This window comes from Balaenoptera physalus, assembly GCF_965194825.1.
Source record: "Balaenoptera physalus genome assembly, chromosome: 6".
NCBI lineage: Eukaryota > Metazoa > Chordata > Mammalia > Artiodactyla > Balaenopteridae > Balaenoptera > Balaenoptera physalus.
The window spans coordinates 70,620,191-70,638,039 of NC_138885.1; the positions used below are offsets into that span (position 1 = coordinate 70,620,191).

At 42.3% G+C, this 17,849-nt stretch overlaps 1 protein-coding gene across 1 annotated transcript in view; it reads right to left on the reverse strand.

The window, feature by feature from the left end:
• Positions 1–7,402: 7,402 nt before the first annotated feature.
• Positions 7,403–17,849, reverse strand: part of PDE11A (phosphodiesterase 11A) — a 430,340-nt gene continuing 419,893 nt past the window's right edge. The window contains exon 20 of the mRNA XM_082466844.1: positions 7,403–7,842. Coding sequence (XP_082322970.1) covers positions 7,684–7,842 — 159 coding nt within the window. The 3' untranslated portion in view covers positions 7,403–7,683. The remainder of the gene's footprint in view (positions 7,843–17,849) is intronic.

Here is a 17,849-nt window from a genome sequence, read left to right on the forward strand (position 1 = left end):
GGTGCACTCTTTTAGGGCCTTCAACTCAGGGAGGTATGTGGGTTGAGGGATGCTTGCTAGCGCTGCTCAGTAATTGGGGAGTGGGTAGGTGGCTGGGGGAGGATCTTCACCTTTATGGCTGCCTGACTACACTTGTCTCTTGGAAACTCAGGCTCAGTATTTTAAAATCCTTATGTATGACCTGATACTTTGGATGAGGTGCTATTGTAAATCAAGGTAACATGACAGAACATGGAAATGGGAAATTGCCTTTTACATCTTTAGTCTATCAGTCTGATTTTCAGAGTTGTATTCGCACCATGAAAGCATTCACCTTCAAATGGCTTCTTGGGAATGTAAGCAAAATAGAAGGAATCTCTGCTCTCCCCCAGATTTCTCCAATCCCTACAGGCATCAGTTGAGGTTCCCCTCTTTGTGCTGGTACCTGTCTGTGAGTGTGGCTGCTGAAGCGGGCAGGAGGGAGACGTTCTGTACCTTCCTCTTTATTTCATGTGCTGCTGCTCCTGAGGCCTGGCTTGGAAAAAGCAGGACATTAGGCTTAGACAGATGGAGGGCAGGGTCATTTGCAAAATGAAATGAGTGCACAAATCATGCTGTGAAATTGGCATGACCATCCCTGCTGCTGTGATAGACTGACTTTTATTTAGTCTATGACAGGCAGTTGGGGAATAGATTAGGGGTTTTTGGGGAGGGGGATGGTGAAAGAAGGCCCTTTAATTAATGATAGGAATCCTGGAAAGCAGTATATGGGGTGGAATATTATAAAATGTCATAAAGGATCATTTTGTTTCCAACAGAATCTTGGAAAGCTGGAGCATGTATCAAAAAAGTTAGTGTATTGTACCATTTCTAGCAATAAGAAAGAATTTTGTGGTTGCAATAAAAAGATTTAGTGCCTTATTGAAAGGAATTAGACTTTAGGAAAGCAGTGTTGGACTCAGGGTGGACTTTGCTGTATAAAGGGAGGCATGTTTACCATGTAGAATAATTCCATTCGGGCAAAATGTGTAGGAGCTAAAAGTTCTTAACATGCTTATGTTTCTGCCTGTCAAAATGTGAGATGACCAAATTCCGTATTCTATTTGTATGTATAATCTTTTTGACATTCTCTTTTAAAACTAGTTGGAAGTTATGTTTTCTTATCTATCCTCTAAATGTAATCACTTCCTGTTGGTAAACATTGGTAATTTATGAACATCTCAACAACCACAGCTGTGGTCAGACAATTTCCTTGATAAAGACCTTCTGCAAAACCATTTTCCAGTTGTTATTTCTCTTCCCTTTCATTCCAGGCCATTTTCTTCAGGATGGCCAGTTTGGTGGTTCAGTCCCCTTGCTTCTTCCTTCCCACCCCCCAATCTTCCACCATAAAGAAGGCAGAAAGAATAAATTAGTGTCAAATTGGTAATATAACTGATTGACTTTTAGGAGCATCTGTTTAATCTTTTAAGAGTTCTGGAAAAATTCTATACCAAATCAACATTTGGGAACATTTATGCTCAGATGGTAAGACATTTAACCTCATTATGAATTCTCCTTTCACTGGCAGTTCCAGCTTTATTAATATTTTAATTAGATTTCCTTCTTGGATATACCTTTTTTTAAAAACAAAAAAATCAAGTAGCTTATATTTGGGGGCTTGTGGTGCTATTACCTAAATTAACTTGTTAGGAAGAGCACAATAACATGGTCTATAAATGGAATTACCAGAGAAGGCACAACTGTGGATACTGACATTTAAAGAAATCAATCAACCATCCAAACAAAGAGCTACTCTAAGCCCCTGTGTTTACGCAGGACTTTCTGTACCAGGACCAGGTCCTGCTTTGCCTAACTTCCCTCATTAATCCTCACAGCCCTTCTGTGAATTAGGTAATTTTAACTGTTGGCCTCACTTGAAAAGCATGGACTGCAAAGCACAAAGAAGCCTGTGGCCGCCTCAGCACCGGGGGATTGGTGATTGCTTAAGCTGGCCAGTAGGGGCCACACTGCACCTCTTCCCTCTCCCCCTGAGCACCTCCTCTCCAGTCATTTGAATTGGCTTTGGATCATTTGCTGCAGTTCTAATAGAACAGGCACAATGGTGTTAAGAATTTTAAAGTTTAAGTACCGAAGCCGTTGTGTAATTGTATGGCGTCAGTGGCTGGAGGCCCTGCATGGATGCGATCCCCCTGTGTAACTGCCCACGCAAATTTGAGCAATCTGTAACAGACATAGGAACCCGTCTGCATTGGGCTGCAGACTCTCATCCCTCCAGAAAATCCTCACTAATTCAAAGAACCTTTTGTCATCTTTAAAATGCTCCGTGGACAGGGCTGTCCCACTATCCCTCTCACACAGGCAAACATCACAGATCAGGACAAGGTTAATGGGCTAAATTGACAGTCAAAATTTAAATCGTAGGTATTCGGATGCATGCTTGCCTCGTTCAGTCCTTAAATCGTCCTTCTTAAGAGAAATAAAGATTATTCCAGAGCTTTAGTTAAACTTTAAGCATTTTATTAAAAACAAAGATATTTAGGTCTCTTAAAGCAGTTTCAAAATCATGGATTAGATGCTTGTGAAATGGGCAAACAGTGTATAAGGTAGTATTCTTATAATGACACCTCAGCTTGGGAAATCTACACAAATGGAGTGACGGCAGACAACTCAGTTGAAGACATATTTCCCTTCTTTTGTGTAAAACAATAATAGGAAGCAAATCAGTAGGGGATCCTTTTTAGATGATTGTACATCAAAATGGCAAAAGCATTTTTCACCAACGGAATGAGATTAGCCAAAGCCTAAACTCCTGTTTCCATACAATGCTGTTTGTGTTTTTTAAAATTCATCTAAATATGATTTAATCTAAATCTAAAGAAAAAAATAATCGAGATTCTAATACACAGACATACACACACAGCAAATGAACACAAAGGTAAATGGTGGCCTGAAAAAACATTTTTTTTATAGCAAATACTTCATTTACTTAATAAAACAAACATATTTCTGTGCCAGTGTATACATTCAATGACATTGGTAGAGATATGCTACACAGATAAATAACTTATCTTTAGCACTGTTGAGAGATGGACTAAATATGCAAGCACATTCAAAATTAAATTAGAAAAGATGTACACCACCAAATTACCAGCTGAGGAAAAGGTACACAAGCGACGTAGGCAGGACCTCAGGCATTGTTAAATCCAAGTACTCAACATGAAATTCCCCAGACACACCACTTTATTTCTGCCATCTATGTGTTTTATTCTATTATTGCTCACCTACGAAACTTATGAAATTTTGGCCTCTTGTCATCAGACTCAACCTTTAATTTCCTGTGACATTTGAGTTTTGGGAGTTCTTTACAGCATGCGGCAGAACAACAGTTTCAGAGACTGTTATTCTGAAGCAGACAAGGAAACTTCACTGGCATTGCCAGAGTTTTTAGGGTACCAAATTAGGTTTTGCTCTTTTGTTTTAATGAATCCTTTTTGAGTGTTTATTTTTTTCCAGCCAAAACATTTTTCTTTAGATGTAAATCTTCCCTTAATATGTTTAGATTTCTGTCCTGCTTGAGAGGAGTTTTTCACACTATTAATGGGGATGAAACTGTATTTTATCTTTGTGCAATTCATTAAGAGTCAGCAGGAGAAATGGATTTTAAAATAATTCTACCATAAAGTAAATTGAGCAGACTCTGTTTAATGACTTCAGGTAGGTGGATCAAATACGATAAATTTTGATACATGAAAAAAGCAACTGAATTCTTGTAGCATTAATATTAGATAATGTTATTTCACTAACAAACTTTTAAAGATTATTTCCACCCCAACCCAATGTGTATGCAAATATAAAATACCTGGAAATGGGTAGACAGCTTAGATTTTAGAAACAGAAAGCACACATGCAATTTTTAACTTCTTTTGACTCACTTTATAAATTGTAAATTAAACTGACTACCATTTACGGGATATCTATGATATGAGATAATCTAAAGTTGTCCTTTATGAAATAAAAGGGTATATTTTTGTACCGATAACCATGTACTGATGACCATGTCTTTTGTGATCACTAGAGGCAGGCTCAGACACATCTGTGATAAGGTTGTTTTTATATCTACTCCATATATGTAACTTTTTATTTTGTCTTTAGTGAGGAGATGACCTCTTTGCTCCTATCTTTTTTGAGAAGAGTGAATAAGACAGTTATGTGGCACAATTTTTTAAAGTTAAATACAGCTTGGTCCTTTGGTGCAGAAATGAACTGAATAAAAGTCAGTGCTTTTATTTTATAAGTGGAAAACCCGAGACCTGAGAGTCCCAAGGTAACAGGTCTGGCCGATGGCCAGGCTTGGGGGAGCCCCATCCACTGTGCACTGGGGTAGTGCCCTTTACAGTTTGCCAAGCCATCCCTCCTGGCTGGGATTGCCAGCTACATTGTAGGTTGTGCATGTATTTTCCACACACTGACTAATAAAATTATAAATAGCCTGCCTGAAAAAAATACACTTCGTGGAGAAAGTAGGATGAAGTCATTTCAACCATTAATGCCAAGAGACCTGAGGAAGCGCACATAATCTGGTCAGTTGTAGGTTTTATAAGAAGGCTCACATTTCAAATGCCTTCCTCCAATAGGAAGTAAACAATAATAAGGATTGGGAAAATTTCTCTATTTTGGAAAAGCAGATTATATGGGTAACCACACATACCCCAAATTCGTGGAAAGTTATACATTAGAAAAGGATTAAAAATACCTCAAATGCCCAAGAGTTCAACCTCTAACCCCTCTGGGTTGTTGGCACCAGGGAGGCTGCTACCCTCTTTTCTACTGTTTGATGGTTGTGGAGGAACAGACCGGGGCATTAGTCAGCAGTTTCTGAATTTTGACCCCCAATAGGAAAGATACCTCGAGACAGGAGAAATAGATGGAGGCAATTACAAACAGCTGCTTGATTGATGGTTGACATTGTCAGGGCTCCACTGTATGGCAGATTGCAATGGTGTTGAACTCCTCTTGCTACCAGTGGGTGTTGCTATTGGCAACCATGCAGTGAAGCCAATAAAAAGGCAAGAAAATGAGAGGAAAACTCAACCTTAGTGGAAGCCGTAGGGTTTGTGCTATAAATTACATTCCCCTTAGCAATATGCAGCATCAACGCTCAGGGTAGCCACAGTGCGTGTAGCTACCTGCAGTCTCCATTGGACCCTGGGTCTAGTTTTATCATAAAGCACATGCTTTCGAATTTTGCTCTAGATACACTGGCATCCGCCTGTCTGGGCTATTTATTTATTTATCGTTGGGGAGGATGACAGATGTGGGTTCATCTCTGCCTCACATGGACTGATTTTCAATTCCCACCTGTGATATAAACATGATGTGACACAATAGCTAGAAACACCTGCAGTGCTTCTGAGCTGCAGACACACGACCAGGGTCTGTCCCTACCTTCACCCCCGCTTTGTTCCTCACCTGAAGGAGGGAGACAGCCCGGCAGAAGCTGTTTTCCTTTATAGCAGAGTGATTCAGAAAACTGGCTTAATAACATCCATAAATCTGAACAACCTCCGCTTACCTGCTCTGTGGAGGCAATTTTTCCTGCACTCGTTTTCTCCTCTAGTTTCTCCAGTCTTCCCCGCAGAGACAGCTGTAAAAGGTAGCTGGGAACGTTATTTTTTAGGGTTCCTACTCCTTCCTTCTCTCTTTTGTCAACCCCCTCCCTGCTCAAGTATCTCTCTTTTCTAGGCAATTGATGATAGGATTCTGTACCCTCATTTGTTTGGTAAGACATGCCATTTTTCTTGGTTTGGATTGATGTTCACCTTCCCTTTATCAGTTCTCTTACCACCTGCCTCGGTCCCTATCTCTTCCTTGTTAGTTGTTTTCTTTTGCTTCCCCTCCCCCTCCTCTTCTTCCTCCTCCTCCTCTTCCCCCCATTTGCCTGGTTTATAATTTTCTTTTACTCTATTTCGGTCCATATAGAATCTTCCTTCTTCCCCATGGGCACCTGCTCTTCCCTTATTTCTGTTTTGGTACTTTAATTTACCCATTCTTTAAACATTTCCCAGATGTCTACTATGCGCCAGGAAAAAAATGTCCTTGGTGGAACTTGGCCCCTGTTTCTTTGAGTAGTAAAGTTAATAACTGACACAGACGAGCAACAACAAGAACAAAAATGGTTTGTATATTTTAGATTTTTTTTAGAGCTGGAAGGGACTTCAAGGTTCATCTGGTCCAGAGATTTTCAAACTCCTCAGAGCCCGATTATGGGCTACTAGGTATGTAATCAAAGAAATGAGGATTTGTAGGGGCTCTGGATCTCCCAACCCAGCTTCAAAGTGAGGACTTGGGCTTTTAGATGTTTTATGTCTTGGGGATTCTTTGTAAGATTTATTTGAACAAAGAGTTCTAAGGTTAAATCATGTTTGAAAATAATTTCCTAGTGTAATCTCATTCGACAAATGAGGAAAAAGGCTGAGAGAAGTTAAGTGACTTGTCTAAAGCCATCCAGAAAATAGTGCCAAACCTAGGGTACAAGTGTAGCTTCTGGCCCAGCGTTCTTTGGATAAGGCATACCATGTCCTCAGTCTCTCAGCTTTCTAGTCATTGCATCTATTTAATATAGCTTATTCTTTTCTACTATAAACCTAGCTTTCTATAGAATATCTGTTCTCTGCCTAGACTGTTGTTTCTTAACCCTTCAAGCATTGTATCTTACACTTAAGGAAAAATCCAAAATTGGGGACCTTTCCATTTGGCTTTGGGTTGGTACTGGTAGTAACCTTACATTTTATACTGAAACTCATCACTAGGAGAGCTCCAGGTAGTCAGTGATCATTCTCCGTGGCTCTGCTGTGTCCTGTGAAATGTCTCACTGTTGGAAATAGTTCTGAATGTTCATGTGTCATTTGTGTTAAATCCACCTACAGATTTCCTTTCACCCTTACTTTAATTGAAGCCTATTAATCCATTCCTTCTGGGAGAAGACTTGGTCTACAATGAAGGTTGAATTAAAAAACTGAAAAAGGGGACCACAATCCCAATACAGTGTTATGAATCTTGTCTAAACGCCAATCAGACAAACACATTTGCTGTCTTCCTACTATAGACCTTTTTAGGGGAAAACTGGGAATGGCTGGTTTTTGTAAGGATAATATAGTTTCTCTTTTAGGTAGGCAATTCTAAAGGCTCTGATCCATCATTAAGAAGCTTTAGGATTAAAAATAAGATATCTCTACAGAATACCAATTGGGATTCTTGGGACAGTCTGGCGCAAAAGGGGGAGCTCAGGAGAGGATGCAAAGGCAGGCATTGTTTGGCTTGTAACAAACAGAACAGCCATACGCAACATGAAGCAGCGCTAATGACGCCTTCACTGTTCAACGTTCCCTCGGCTCAGAGTGAGCAGGGCCAACCGTCCTCAGGTCCTGGACCCAAGTGGCCCGCTGCCCAGAATCTTCGTCTCAGCCCATGTTTGTTCATCAGGGAGAGGTGAGCATCCTGGGGCATGTGCTCCCTGCCCCACCTCCTCCTCTGTCCTTTCTGCTGACATCACACTGCAAGGTGAAAGCCCAGGCATGCTTCCCAGCACAACCCTGAGACTTTATGTCTGTTTGAGCTTAAAGGAACAAAAGAATGCTGTGGTGGGACCGAAGCTGGCTCCTGAGGACGCAGTCATTTCACAGCCGCAGCTGACCTGGAGGGTTAGTCTCTGTCATCTCCTGTCACCATGAGATTGACAGAGGGGGCAGAGGCAGCCGAAGAGATGAGCAGCCTTTTCTGGTGCAACTCTTCCCACTTACTTCTGTTGGCAGCCACCGAATCCAGCATCGGCTTCAGTTTCACATTGACCTTCACCAAAGCCTAAAATAAAACAAAAGCAGGTGGGGGAGAGAGGAACCGGAGTCACTGCCATGATTTTCTAGCTTTCAGCTGTGAGGAGAATGGCAACTGGCTGTAAGAAGTGAAAGTGATGATTATTTTGGTAAACATGAGCTATTTACAAGAAGTAAACATGCACTTAGCACCACTGTGTTGTACTAATAGAGCTTATATAGAAAATGAAAAAATAAGACAGATGTCTGTGCACTCCTCCAGAGGGTGCCAGCCAAGTTGATTATGATCCTGTTTTAAATTCACATCAAACAGGAAACAAAATATCCAGCTCACACGGTCTACTAGTATGTGTATCTTTGCCTGCAAGGGAGGGCTCCAGATCTCAATAGATCAGGAACTGAAATTTTTACAAAAATAAACCTACCGTTTGCTCCACCAAAGATGACTCTGGGTGGACTCACGTGAATGAGAAAGGCCAGGTAAAATCCTGAGATGAGAGGAGCTCATTTGTAAAGCGCAGGATCTGGGGACTGTGCTAAATGTACAGATCACGTGAGAACATGCATGGAAATAGACACGAGAGAAAAGAAAAAGGGGTGTGGAAGAGAGGGACAGATGGAGGGGTGCAGGAGGGAGGAGGGAGAGAAAATGTAGGGTGGGGCTGGAGGCCGACTGACCACAAGGCTAAGGAAACTCAGGATTCAGGGTCCTCACTTTTAGGAGACCCTTCTAAATATTTCTTTTTTGCACTTAATTTTGTGTTATTTTTAAAAAAAGGGTCCCCAACTCCCAAATGGTACAAACTTCCAGCCTCACAAAATGTGGGTCACCCCTCTGGTGGAACAAAGCAGTGAATGAAACAGGGATCACGGGGCTGCGGGGCTTTAGCCCCTGGAAAGGTAATGGTCCTGCTTAATGCCTTGGGTCAGCGTCCTGTGGCCACAGATTATACCCCCAGTCCCACGGAGACACCCTGCAGATGTGTCTCATTCATCACAAGGGGAACAAAAGGTGACCGGTGACTAAGCCGCCGTGGTTGCAGGACAGACGCCTCCCGAAAAGCCTCCTCCAAGCCGCACCCGTAGTCAGTGGGTGCTCCAGAGCGAAGTCCTCCAGCAGGAAGGATAATAGTTCTTTCTGTCGAGGATGGAATCCCCTGAGCATGACTGCAAACCACCTGTTAGGAGGACCTGAAGTATCCCCTCAAATAACCCTCCGCTCGGGGGAGTTTCAGGGATACAAGTGAAGTGTAACGAGATGTAAGGTAAGTGGGGGGTTGAGAGCCCAGCAATACGCAGGGATCCCACTGAGCGGCGAGCACTCCACCGTGGCGGTGTCCCCTCACGCCCGTGTCCCGTAAGCACAGCGTGTTCTCGCTTTCGTAAGCGATGTTTATCACACCAAGCAACAACGTCTAACCTGAAATCAGACGTATTTGTTATTCCATACGATAATAAATCACAGCAACATAATAACTCAGGCAGTGATCAAAATCCCCTTTACATCCATGAGAAAAATGCAGGTGCCTGTGTTCTGCTCAATGCAGTGTTTTTGTTTAGACAACAGTGTAAGAGGTGGCGACGAATGCCATGGTCTTTAGTTTACTTTGGCACTGGCTCCTCTTCGCTCTGATCAAGCCTTTTAATTAAACTACTATAATTCCTATGGAAATTAGTGTTTATGTTATTTTCCTGCCACAAAAGCATTTCTCTAGAACTTATTTTTTTTAATCCCAGGAGCACAAATTGGAATTTTTTTCTGCATGAAATGTAATTAAAAACTCATTTGATTACTATAGTTCTGGCTCTGTTTTACTTATTAAATTCCTGTAATCAGTTTTCTTTTATGAAGCTGCTGGGAAATGATCTCAAAAGCAACACATTTTTCTCTTCCTTGGCAGGTTCCCGAGCGTTTACTAAATTACGTTCATAGCACCTGCCCATGATTCGAATTACTCTACCAATTTATTCCTTAAACTATTTAAGTTTATTTGGCTTAGCCCCAAACAGATTGCTTTCCTTTATCTAGCTCTTTGTTCTCTGTCTTGCTTTCTTTGTGTTGAATAAAAAAATTCTTTGGGGGGGGGTACATTATTTCTCAGAATTCCTTCTTCTCTTTATTTCATATTCTCCTTAAACACAGAATTGCCACACTGGAATATCGTTTTCCTCTAGTCAGGTGCTGGTTCTAGGCAAAGGTAGCAAGAATCTCATCTTGAAGAATTATTCTTACACTATAAATTTGTTATATAAATGCAGTTAGCTGGAAGAATATGGAGCTATTAGAATATTAGGAAGGCAAGGGATTATCCACAAACCTAAATTCCAAGGTTTACAGTGATTACGTGCAATGTACCATCAGCAAGAGAATTGCTCCCAGTATTTAGAAAGATATGGGTATTCCTACAAACTTCTCATCAGCGAGTGACACCCGATGGGTTCTGTGCAAATGCTACTGGTCTCTGTCTCGTTTGACTAACTCTTCTCTTAGCAAAAGAGAAAGGGGACACATCACCCATCTGCCCACGCTCCCTATGCACACAGAGGGACTCTAAAGGTTATGTGTGTGGCACCATCCACCACAGGATGCTGAGTCCCCTCCGTGACATCCCCGTGGTGTGACCATTCAGCGTTTAAACACATCCGGAGGCAGTGAACTCACTACCTCCCTGGCTGGGCGTGTCGGTTTACTCTTTGTTCTGATTTTAGAATGTTGTTCTTTATACTGAGCTGAAAACTGTATCCCTGTAATCGACCTGATGGTTCTAATCCTTGGGGCGCTCTCCCTTTAAGCTCGAGCAGTAGGCTGATAACTCGTGCTGCTCCGAGTGTAGGTTAGGAGTGATTTATTGACCTCAAAACCCAACTTGGGCTGTGTATGGATATCGCTGAGACTCCCAAGCTCACTGCAGCTCCCAACCCTGGCCCATCAGACAGGACCCTGGATACTTGCCTCACTTGCGGACACAGCCCTGGGCACCTAGTCATCCAGGTGGCTGAGGGGCCCCACTTGCTTCCTGATTCCTTTCACACTCCACTGCTGAGTCCACTTGTGACCAGCACGTACAGTTTATTCCATATTTTATTTATGTTTTCAATAAGTAACACATTCACTAGTCCAATGAATACAAAGGGTACAAAACATAGTGTTAAAATCTCCTTTCATCCCTGCCCCAGAGATTTAGTTTCCTTCCCTAGAGGCAACTGATGTTATCAGTTTCTTGGGTATCCTTCAATAAACATTTTATGCCTATGTACACATAAATACATAGATTATATATATATGTATGTATATATATAAGCATGGTACCATTTTATATATATATATATAAAATGTACATATGTATAATCAGGTTGATTCCCTCATCATTTGCAGTGTTTCAGAGAGGGAGTGAAAGCAGAACCTTGCAGAACAACATCATTATGATAATGATTGAGTGAGACTAATCACACTGTGTAGAAATTAGCATCTGGAGTATAGAGAGAGGAGAGGGATCAAATTCCAATTTTCTATTGCTATGCCACTGAATTTTTCTTCTGCAGAGCTTAATCTGCTGTGAATTCTATCTAGTGTAGTTTTCCTCTTAAAAATGGTAGTTTTCATTTCTAGAAGTTTGATTTGGGTCTTTTTTTATATCTTCCATGACTCTGTTTTTCACGCCCAATCTTTCCTCTACTCTCTTGAACATATAAAATGTATTAAATGTCTTAATGTCCTTCTTTATCAATCCTATGATCTGTGTCATTTCTTAGTCTGTACGGATTGATTTTTCTCATTATTATGGGTCAGATTTCTTGCTTCTTTGCATGCCTGGCAATTCTTGATTGGATATCAGACATTGTGAATTTTATGTTGTTGGGTTCCTGATTTTCTTTTCTTTTTTTTTAACTTCTTTAAACATTTCTCAGTTTTATTGGGGAATGCAGTTTTGATGGTTACTTGGAAATAATAATTCGATCCTTTTGAGGCATGCCTTTAAGCTTTGCTAGGTGGGTCCAGAGCAGCTTTAGTCTAGGGCTAGTCTGGCCCCACTACCGAGACAGTAATCTTCTGAGAACTGTACCCAGAACTTCATCTATGTCAAGGTTTTTCTCTAAAATTCTGGGTGGTGGGACCACGGACTGCTCCCCTGCCTGGGCGAGCTCTGAGGATTACTCTGCCTTCTCCTTTTCGCTGGTGCTCTCCAGCATCAGTGGTTTCCTCACACGCCTGGGGTGAATGGCACCGAAGACGCAAGGGGCCTCTGCAGATCTCGGGAGCCCTCTCTTCTCTGCGGCTCTTCCCTGCGGACTCACTTCCTTGGCCTCCCCAGGTTCCTGGCTCTGCCTCCTCATCTCAGTGGGACCATCGAGCTCTGCCTGGGTTCCCCTCCCTGTGCTGTGGCCTGGACACCCTCCCCAGGGAGAAAGCTGGGGCACCTGGAGGGCCCATTTCATTTGTTCCCCTTTCTCAGGAATCACTGTATTGTGTTGCCTGTTGCCCAGTGTCTGAAAACTGTTGTTTTATGTATTTTTCTGCTTGTTTTTGTTTTTCGGTGGTTTTCTTTTCCCCCTGTTACTCTGGTCCAGCAGTGGAAGTCCCTATAATTGGTTTTAAACAACTCTGTCTTGGGTACTAGCCCATGAGCTCCGAGGGAGACTGGAAACAAGGCCTGCATCTTTGGATCTCTAGCTCCGAGCTCAGTCATCTCTGGGAACAGCACCCCTCCTCTACTCCACCCACAGAGCAGTGGCAGGAGGATGGGGTAAGGCCAGGACGAGTGGGGTCAGGACGGTCTGACCTGCTACAAGATCCTGCGGTAAAAGCAACCTGAGAATGAGCCCCTTGGGAAATGAATATAGTATTCTGTCTTATTACCATTATTGCTGAGAGCTTGTTTTTATCAGTTCGCTAAGCTGCTAGGAGTGTGACTCTTGCTTTCCCGCTGCCATCAGGATCCACATCTGCTATCATCTGGCCCCACGTGTGCTTATTAGTTGACCACAATCACTTCTTGGAGCTCAACTGCTGGATAGATGGAGGCAGATGTGGGACAGGGGAACAAGCAGAGAAAGCCATGCTCTTAGAAAAAGTCCCTACACCTACAGTCTTACAGAGGGGAGAGAGGAACACCACCAAATTAAAACCAGATTTTCCTGGACCCTGAAAATGTCCAACCATGTCATTAATACCTTTAAAAAACTTTGAGGAAATTATCTGAGCTGGCTATTTATTTATTTTTTTAAAAGACAAAGAGGGAAGATGGTTTTTACTTCCTATTGTTGACTCGTGTATTTCCAGAGTGTTGGCAATAAGAATTACATTTTCCGCTGTCCTCCATCCCCACCTTACCCAAAAGAAATAATCAGAAACTAAGAGATACAATGCATGGCAGAGAAGAAAGAAATTAAAATATTTTTTAAATATCAATTTTTTGATAAAATATGAAAATAAACTTGGAGCCCCTCTCAAATATCTTGTTTGAGGCAATATCCCTGTAATGAAGATGTGATCACTTTTCTACCATGATTATTTAACTTCCTGGGTGAAAATGTCCAAAAGGTGACTTGGGCATTGGTATTTTGAAAAGGAAAGTAATTGAAGACATGACCAGCTGGTGTCATCTCTGCTCAGACCATCAACAGAAGGGGAAAGAACGCATGCAAGTGGTGGCAGCTCCTGAAATGCTCTTGAATTCTCGAGACTGGCCAGCCACATGTGTAAAGGGTACCTATCTCCAAGAAACAAAGGAGGCTTCTACTTAAGCTATGTGACTTCAGAGAGAAGTGGCTAATTGTGCAGCAAACCCAAACTTTTAAATTAGTGAACTGTTGAACTGCTAATCCTTCTTGGTTCCCAAAGGTAAAGATTATTCATCATTGAGTCTGACATATTCCTGAATTTTACATGTCATGTTGCAATGCTGTAGTTGCTAAGAATCCCAATTGGCTTGTCAACCTTCCATTCTTCCATTGTGTTGTAAAGGCCAGAGCCAGTGAACTGATTGTCCTGAACTGAACTCATGCCTTCCTGCGAACCCTCCTCTGCTCTCAGGTTTACTCCCTCAGGGACCTAAGCATTACCATCTCCACCCAACTGCCCAGCCCAGCAATCTATGACCTCTGCCTCTTCCCCCGCATCCAAACTATCACCAAGTCCTCTCAATCCTACTTCCAAAGTGTCTCCGTGTGTCAGTCTAGTTCCATTTCTACCACCCTACTTCAGGCTGCCCTCACCTTCTCCACTGCCTTAACCTCCTGCAGCTCCTACCTGGGCTCCCTGCTTCTTCCCCTGGGTCCTGTCCAATCAACTCTCATTGTAGCCATCCTGGTCAATCAAAATCACACATCCGAGTTGGCTGCTCTCTACCCTGAACCTTTCGGTGGCTCCCATATGATATGAAAGTGTTGTAAGACCATACCAGAAAAGGAGAATTGTGGGATTAAAAGGGAATGAAATCCAGAAATAACACAGAAAAGAAAAGAACCATAAAAGCCCAATGGAAAATCTGAGTTATGGTACAAAAGCAGAATTTTGAAATGCTAAAATAATCCCTTTGAGTCTTCTAGAAAACCTGAAATACACATCTTTCTATGCAGCTTAACATTTTTCTGAGTAAGAAAATAAGCTAAACTCCACATGGTGTGTTTGGCAGGGGAGTAGCTGAAGTGTTAGTTACTACACGTGGGAGCAGATGGAGCTGGCTGTGGGCCCAGATGGGAGGCAGCAAGCAGACTCCCCCCAAACCTCACTCCTTCCCTCCCCAGTTCAATGGCCTTTGAAACCCAAGGTTGTGTAAAAATTAATTTGCATTAAATTACTTAAGATAATGTATTAACTACCACAGGAGGCTTCCAGCAGTTTTTAAAACTTGCTTTGAAAAACAAATAATCAAACAATAATGGTGAACACAGAAGTGAGCCAAGACTTCTTTGGATAGATGTTTTTAGACATTTACATTAAAAATACCACCTTTAAAATAAAGCTTTAGTATGTAACTTGATCAAGTTGGAAAATTAGTAATAATTGTTTATATATGTCACACGTGTACCTGTGCCAGGCACCGTGTTCTGTTGGGTTCTTCCCTGGCTAGAACACAATGGAGTAAGAGGCTCTAGCCTTATGACTTCTGCCCCATTGGGGATGGAGTCATTTACTCCACAAGGACTGTGGTATCTCTAACAGAGACTGCTAGTTGCCTTCCCACCTCCCTTAAGCTTAGGAATGGCCAGGGAGGTGCAAGCAGAATTCAGAAAGAAGACCTTCTGAGAAGACTCTTAAATGGGAGTTTATTCAGTTGGGAAGTGCATCCTTTTGCCCTTGCCCCTATCTCCTTCTTGCTGCTGGAATATTAACACGATGGCTGGAGCTACAGTGACCATCTTGTGACTATGAGGCAACCTTGAGTATGGCAGCCATGTGCTAAAGAAAGATAAACAGGGACTGGGTCTCTGATGGCTATGGAACTGCCACATCATAGCAACCTAGAACTGACTTCTCTGGATTATTTTTATCAGAGAGATAAGTAAATTTCTATTTTGTTTAAGCTATTGTGATTTCAGATCTCTGTTACTAGTAGCCGTATGCAATTCCTAATTGAGAGAATTGATGTCAGGTTGTAGGTCTCTATTTTATGGCTACCTGTGTAGGTGTCAAAGGATTTAGGCATCTTGATACTTGAACAAATTGACCCCCTGCATCGGGTAGTTGTGAGTTAACTTTTTCTGGCAGTGGATTATAAGTGAACTGCAGTAGACAGCAGAGGCTATATACAGTCCCTTTACCCTTCCTCAGGTAACAATCCACTCCATGTGCTCTGAGAAGGAGCACAATTCAGTCCTGACCAACACCAGTGACCGGTGTGGGGATGTGGATGTGGGTGTGGCTCAAGCTAAGGCAGTCAGAGGTCTCACAGGGTTTTCTCCAGAACTATTGGAAGTGAGGCTTTCTTTTTCTTCTTTCTTTTGGTGTGATAATACCTAGAATGAACATGTGACCTTAGAGCTGCCAGGATGTGTGAGGAAAGCTTGGTTGAGAATGAAACCAAAACATAACTAGGAGGCAGAGGAAAGGGGGTGTCTGTCTTATGATATCCTTTGAATCCCCTGGATGTGGCCACTTGCTGCCCAGTCAACTGCACCTCTAAGCTCCCCAGTTGCTTGAGCCAACAAGTTCCCATTTCTGCTCAAACTCATTTGAGAGAGTTTCTGAGCTCCAAATCATGGGCCTTTTGCTATGGTTCCTTATTGTTCTCTGTCACCCCCAGGAATTACTTGAGACTGAAACCCCCCACCAGACTTTGAACTGGTGGCTGGCATAAGGGAGTCTCAACTTGCCCAGCATAAAAGGTTGCTGCTAATACTCACCGGGCAGCCCTCTCTACCCAAGTTCATGAGAGTCAGGGACCAGCTAGCAGTTACCTCTCTTCTCCTTGAACCCCCAGAGTCTGCCAAACAGACTCTTTAAAAGGCTTTAAAGGTTGCTGAGTCTGAACCGCCCATGCTATGGGGACTCAGAAGACCCTAACAGAGGATGCCAACTCCCCCTGGTGGCAAAGTCAGCTAACCTATGGGATTTCGGCTTCCAAGAAGGAGGACTCAAAGGACCTGGGTGACGGCATCAATTTAGCCTGCGTTTTTCCTAAGGACCAGGTGAACTCAGACAGAAAGGAAAAACAGCAACTAGCTGTTATTTTCTCCTTAGTGGAAGCTCAGTGTCACTCCACAATTATCACATCGGGTGACAGTCTCTTTCCAGTTGGGAAAACTATTTTTCTATATGTGATATTAACTCTGCAGATCTGTTACAGCAGTAACAGTTGTAGTATCTATTCAGCAGTAACAGGTTGGCTATGTCTGATTTTTGCAAATGCCAAAAAATATTGTCAGATCTTTCTGTTTTGTTAGTGATATTTGAGAGCTTAAGATCTAAATAATGTGAGAGAGTTACCCAAATTAGTAGTAAAGATGATAAAGCCACAGAGATAATACTTACTATGAGGAGGGCAAGCAAGCTCATTAGAATCCAACGTAAGAATGATTCAGATCTGTAATCGGAATCCTAAGGGCATAGTCTAGCCAAGTTATAACACTGATGTTTGTAGCATCAATTCTAATCTCCTGAAAGCTAATTACAGTACTAGTAATAACTTAGAAAGAAAGACATCATTTTCTTTCCTAGGTTTGAAGCAGGTTAATAGTGACTGTAAAAGTGAAAATGCTTTATTGAAATTTTCTCTCCCTCTTTTCTTTCCCTTTCCATTTCCTTCCTAATCTCTCAAGTTTCTTGTTTTGCTTATTTTATTTACATGCTCAAGGGATTCCTTTGTGGGAAATGATATTTACAAATGAGATTAACATTACGAATTAATGAGGCAGGAATTTTAGTCTCCTTGGATTAACAGCATTGTTATTTCCATAATACAGGGCAAGAGTTTTAAACACAATGTCCTCCGGGCCAGGCCAGTAAAGTTGATGAATGAAATAGGCTGCATGATACAGTTGGGAGTGGTGGGGCCTTTGGCAAACTGGATATGTTACACGTTATAAACAGTGTTCAACTGAATGAGACACGTCTGTGGGCTGAGTCTACTCTGAAGGCCACCCACTCGCTCTTGGTGAGAGAGAGTAAAACACACCTTGCCAAAATGAGCTAATAACTACTGCATACTGAATGTGTCCAGTGTTCCGCGTGCCATCCTGGGGCCTATCCAGATGGGAGCTCATTAAACCTCACAACAATGCGGAGAGATCGGTATTGTTGACCCTGTTGTGACAGATAAGGAACCTGAGATTGCGGAAATCAACTTAAAAGGACCAAAGTTTACATGGGTAAGTATACAGCAGAGCTGGAACGTCAGTCCAGGCCTGCCTGAGGACAAAGCCCCTGGTGTCTTCCCATGAGGGATCTCAGTGGGATGTTGGTGAGGACATGTGTCTCACACTTGACTACAGCATCCGGACACTGGAGCAACTTTTCGGTTCTAGTGTCCTAGGCACTGCTTCAGGACAAATTCACAGGAGGGAGGCAGCCTCACGCCACCTCCCAAACATTAG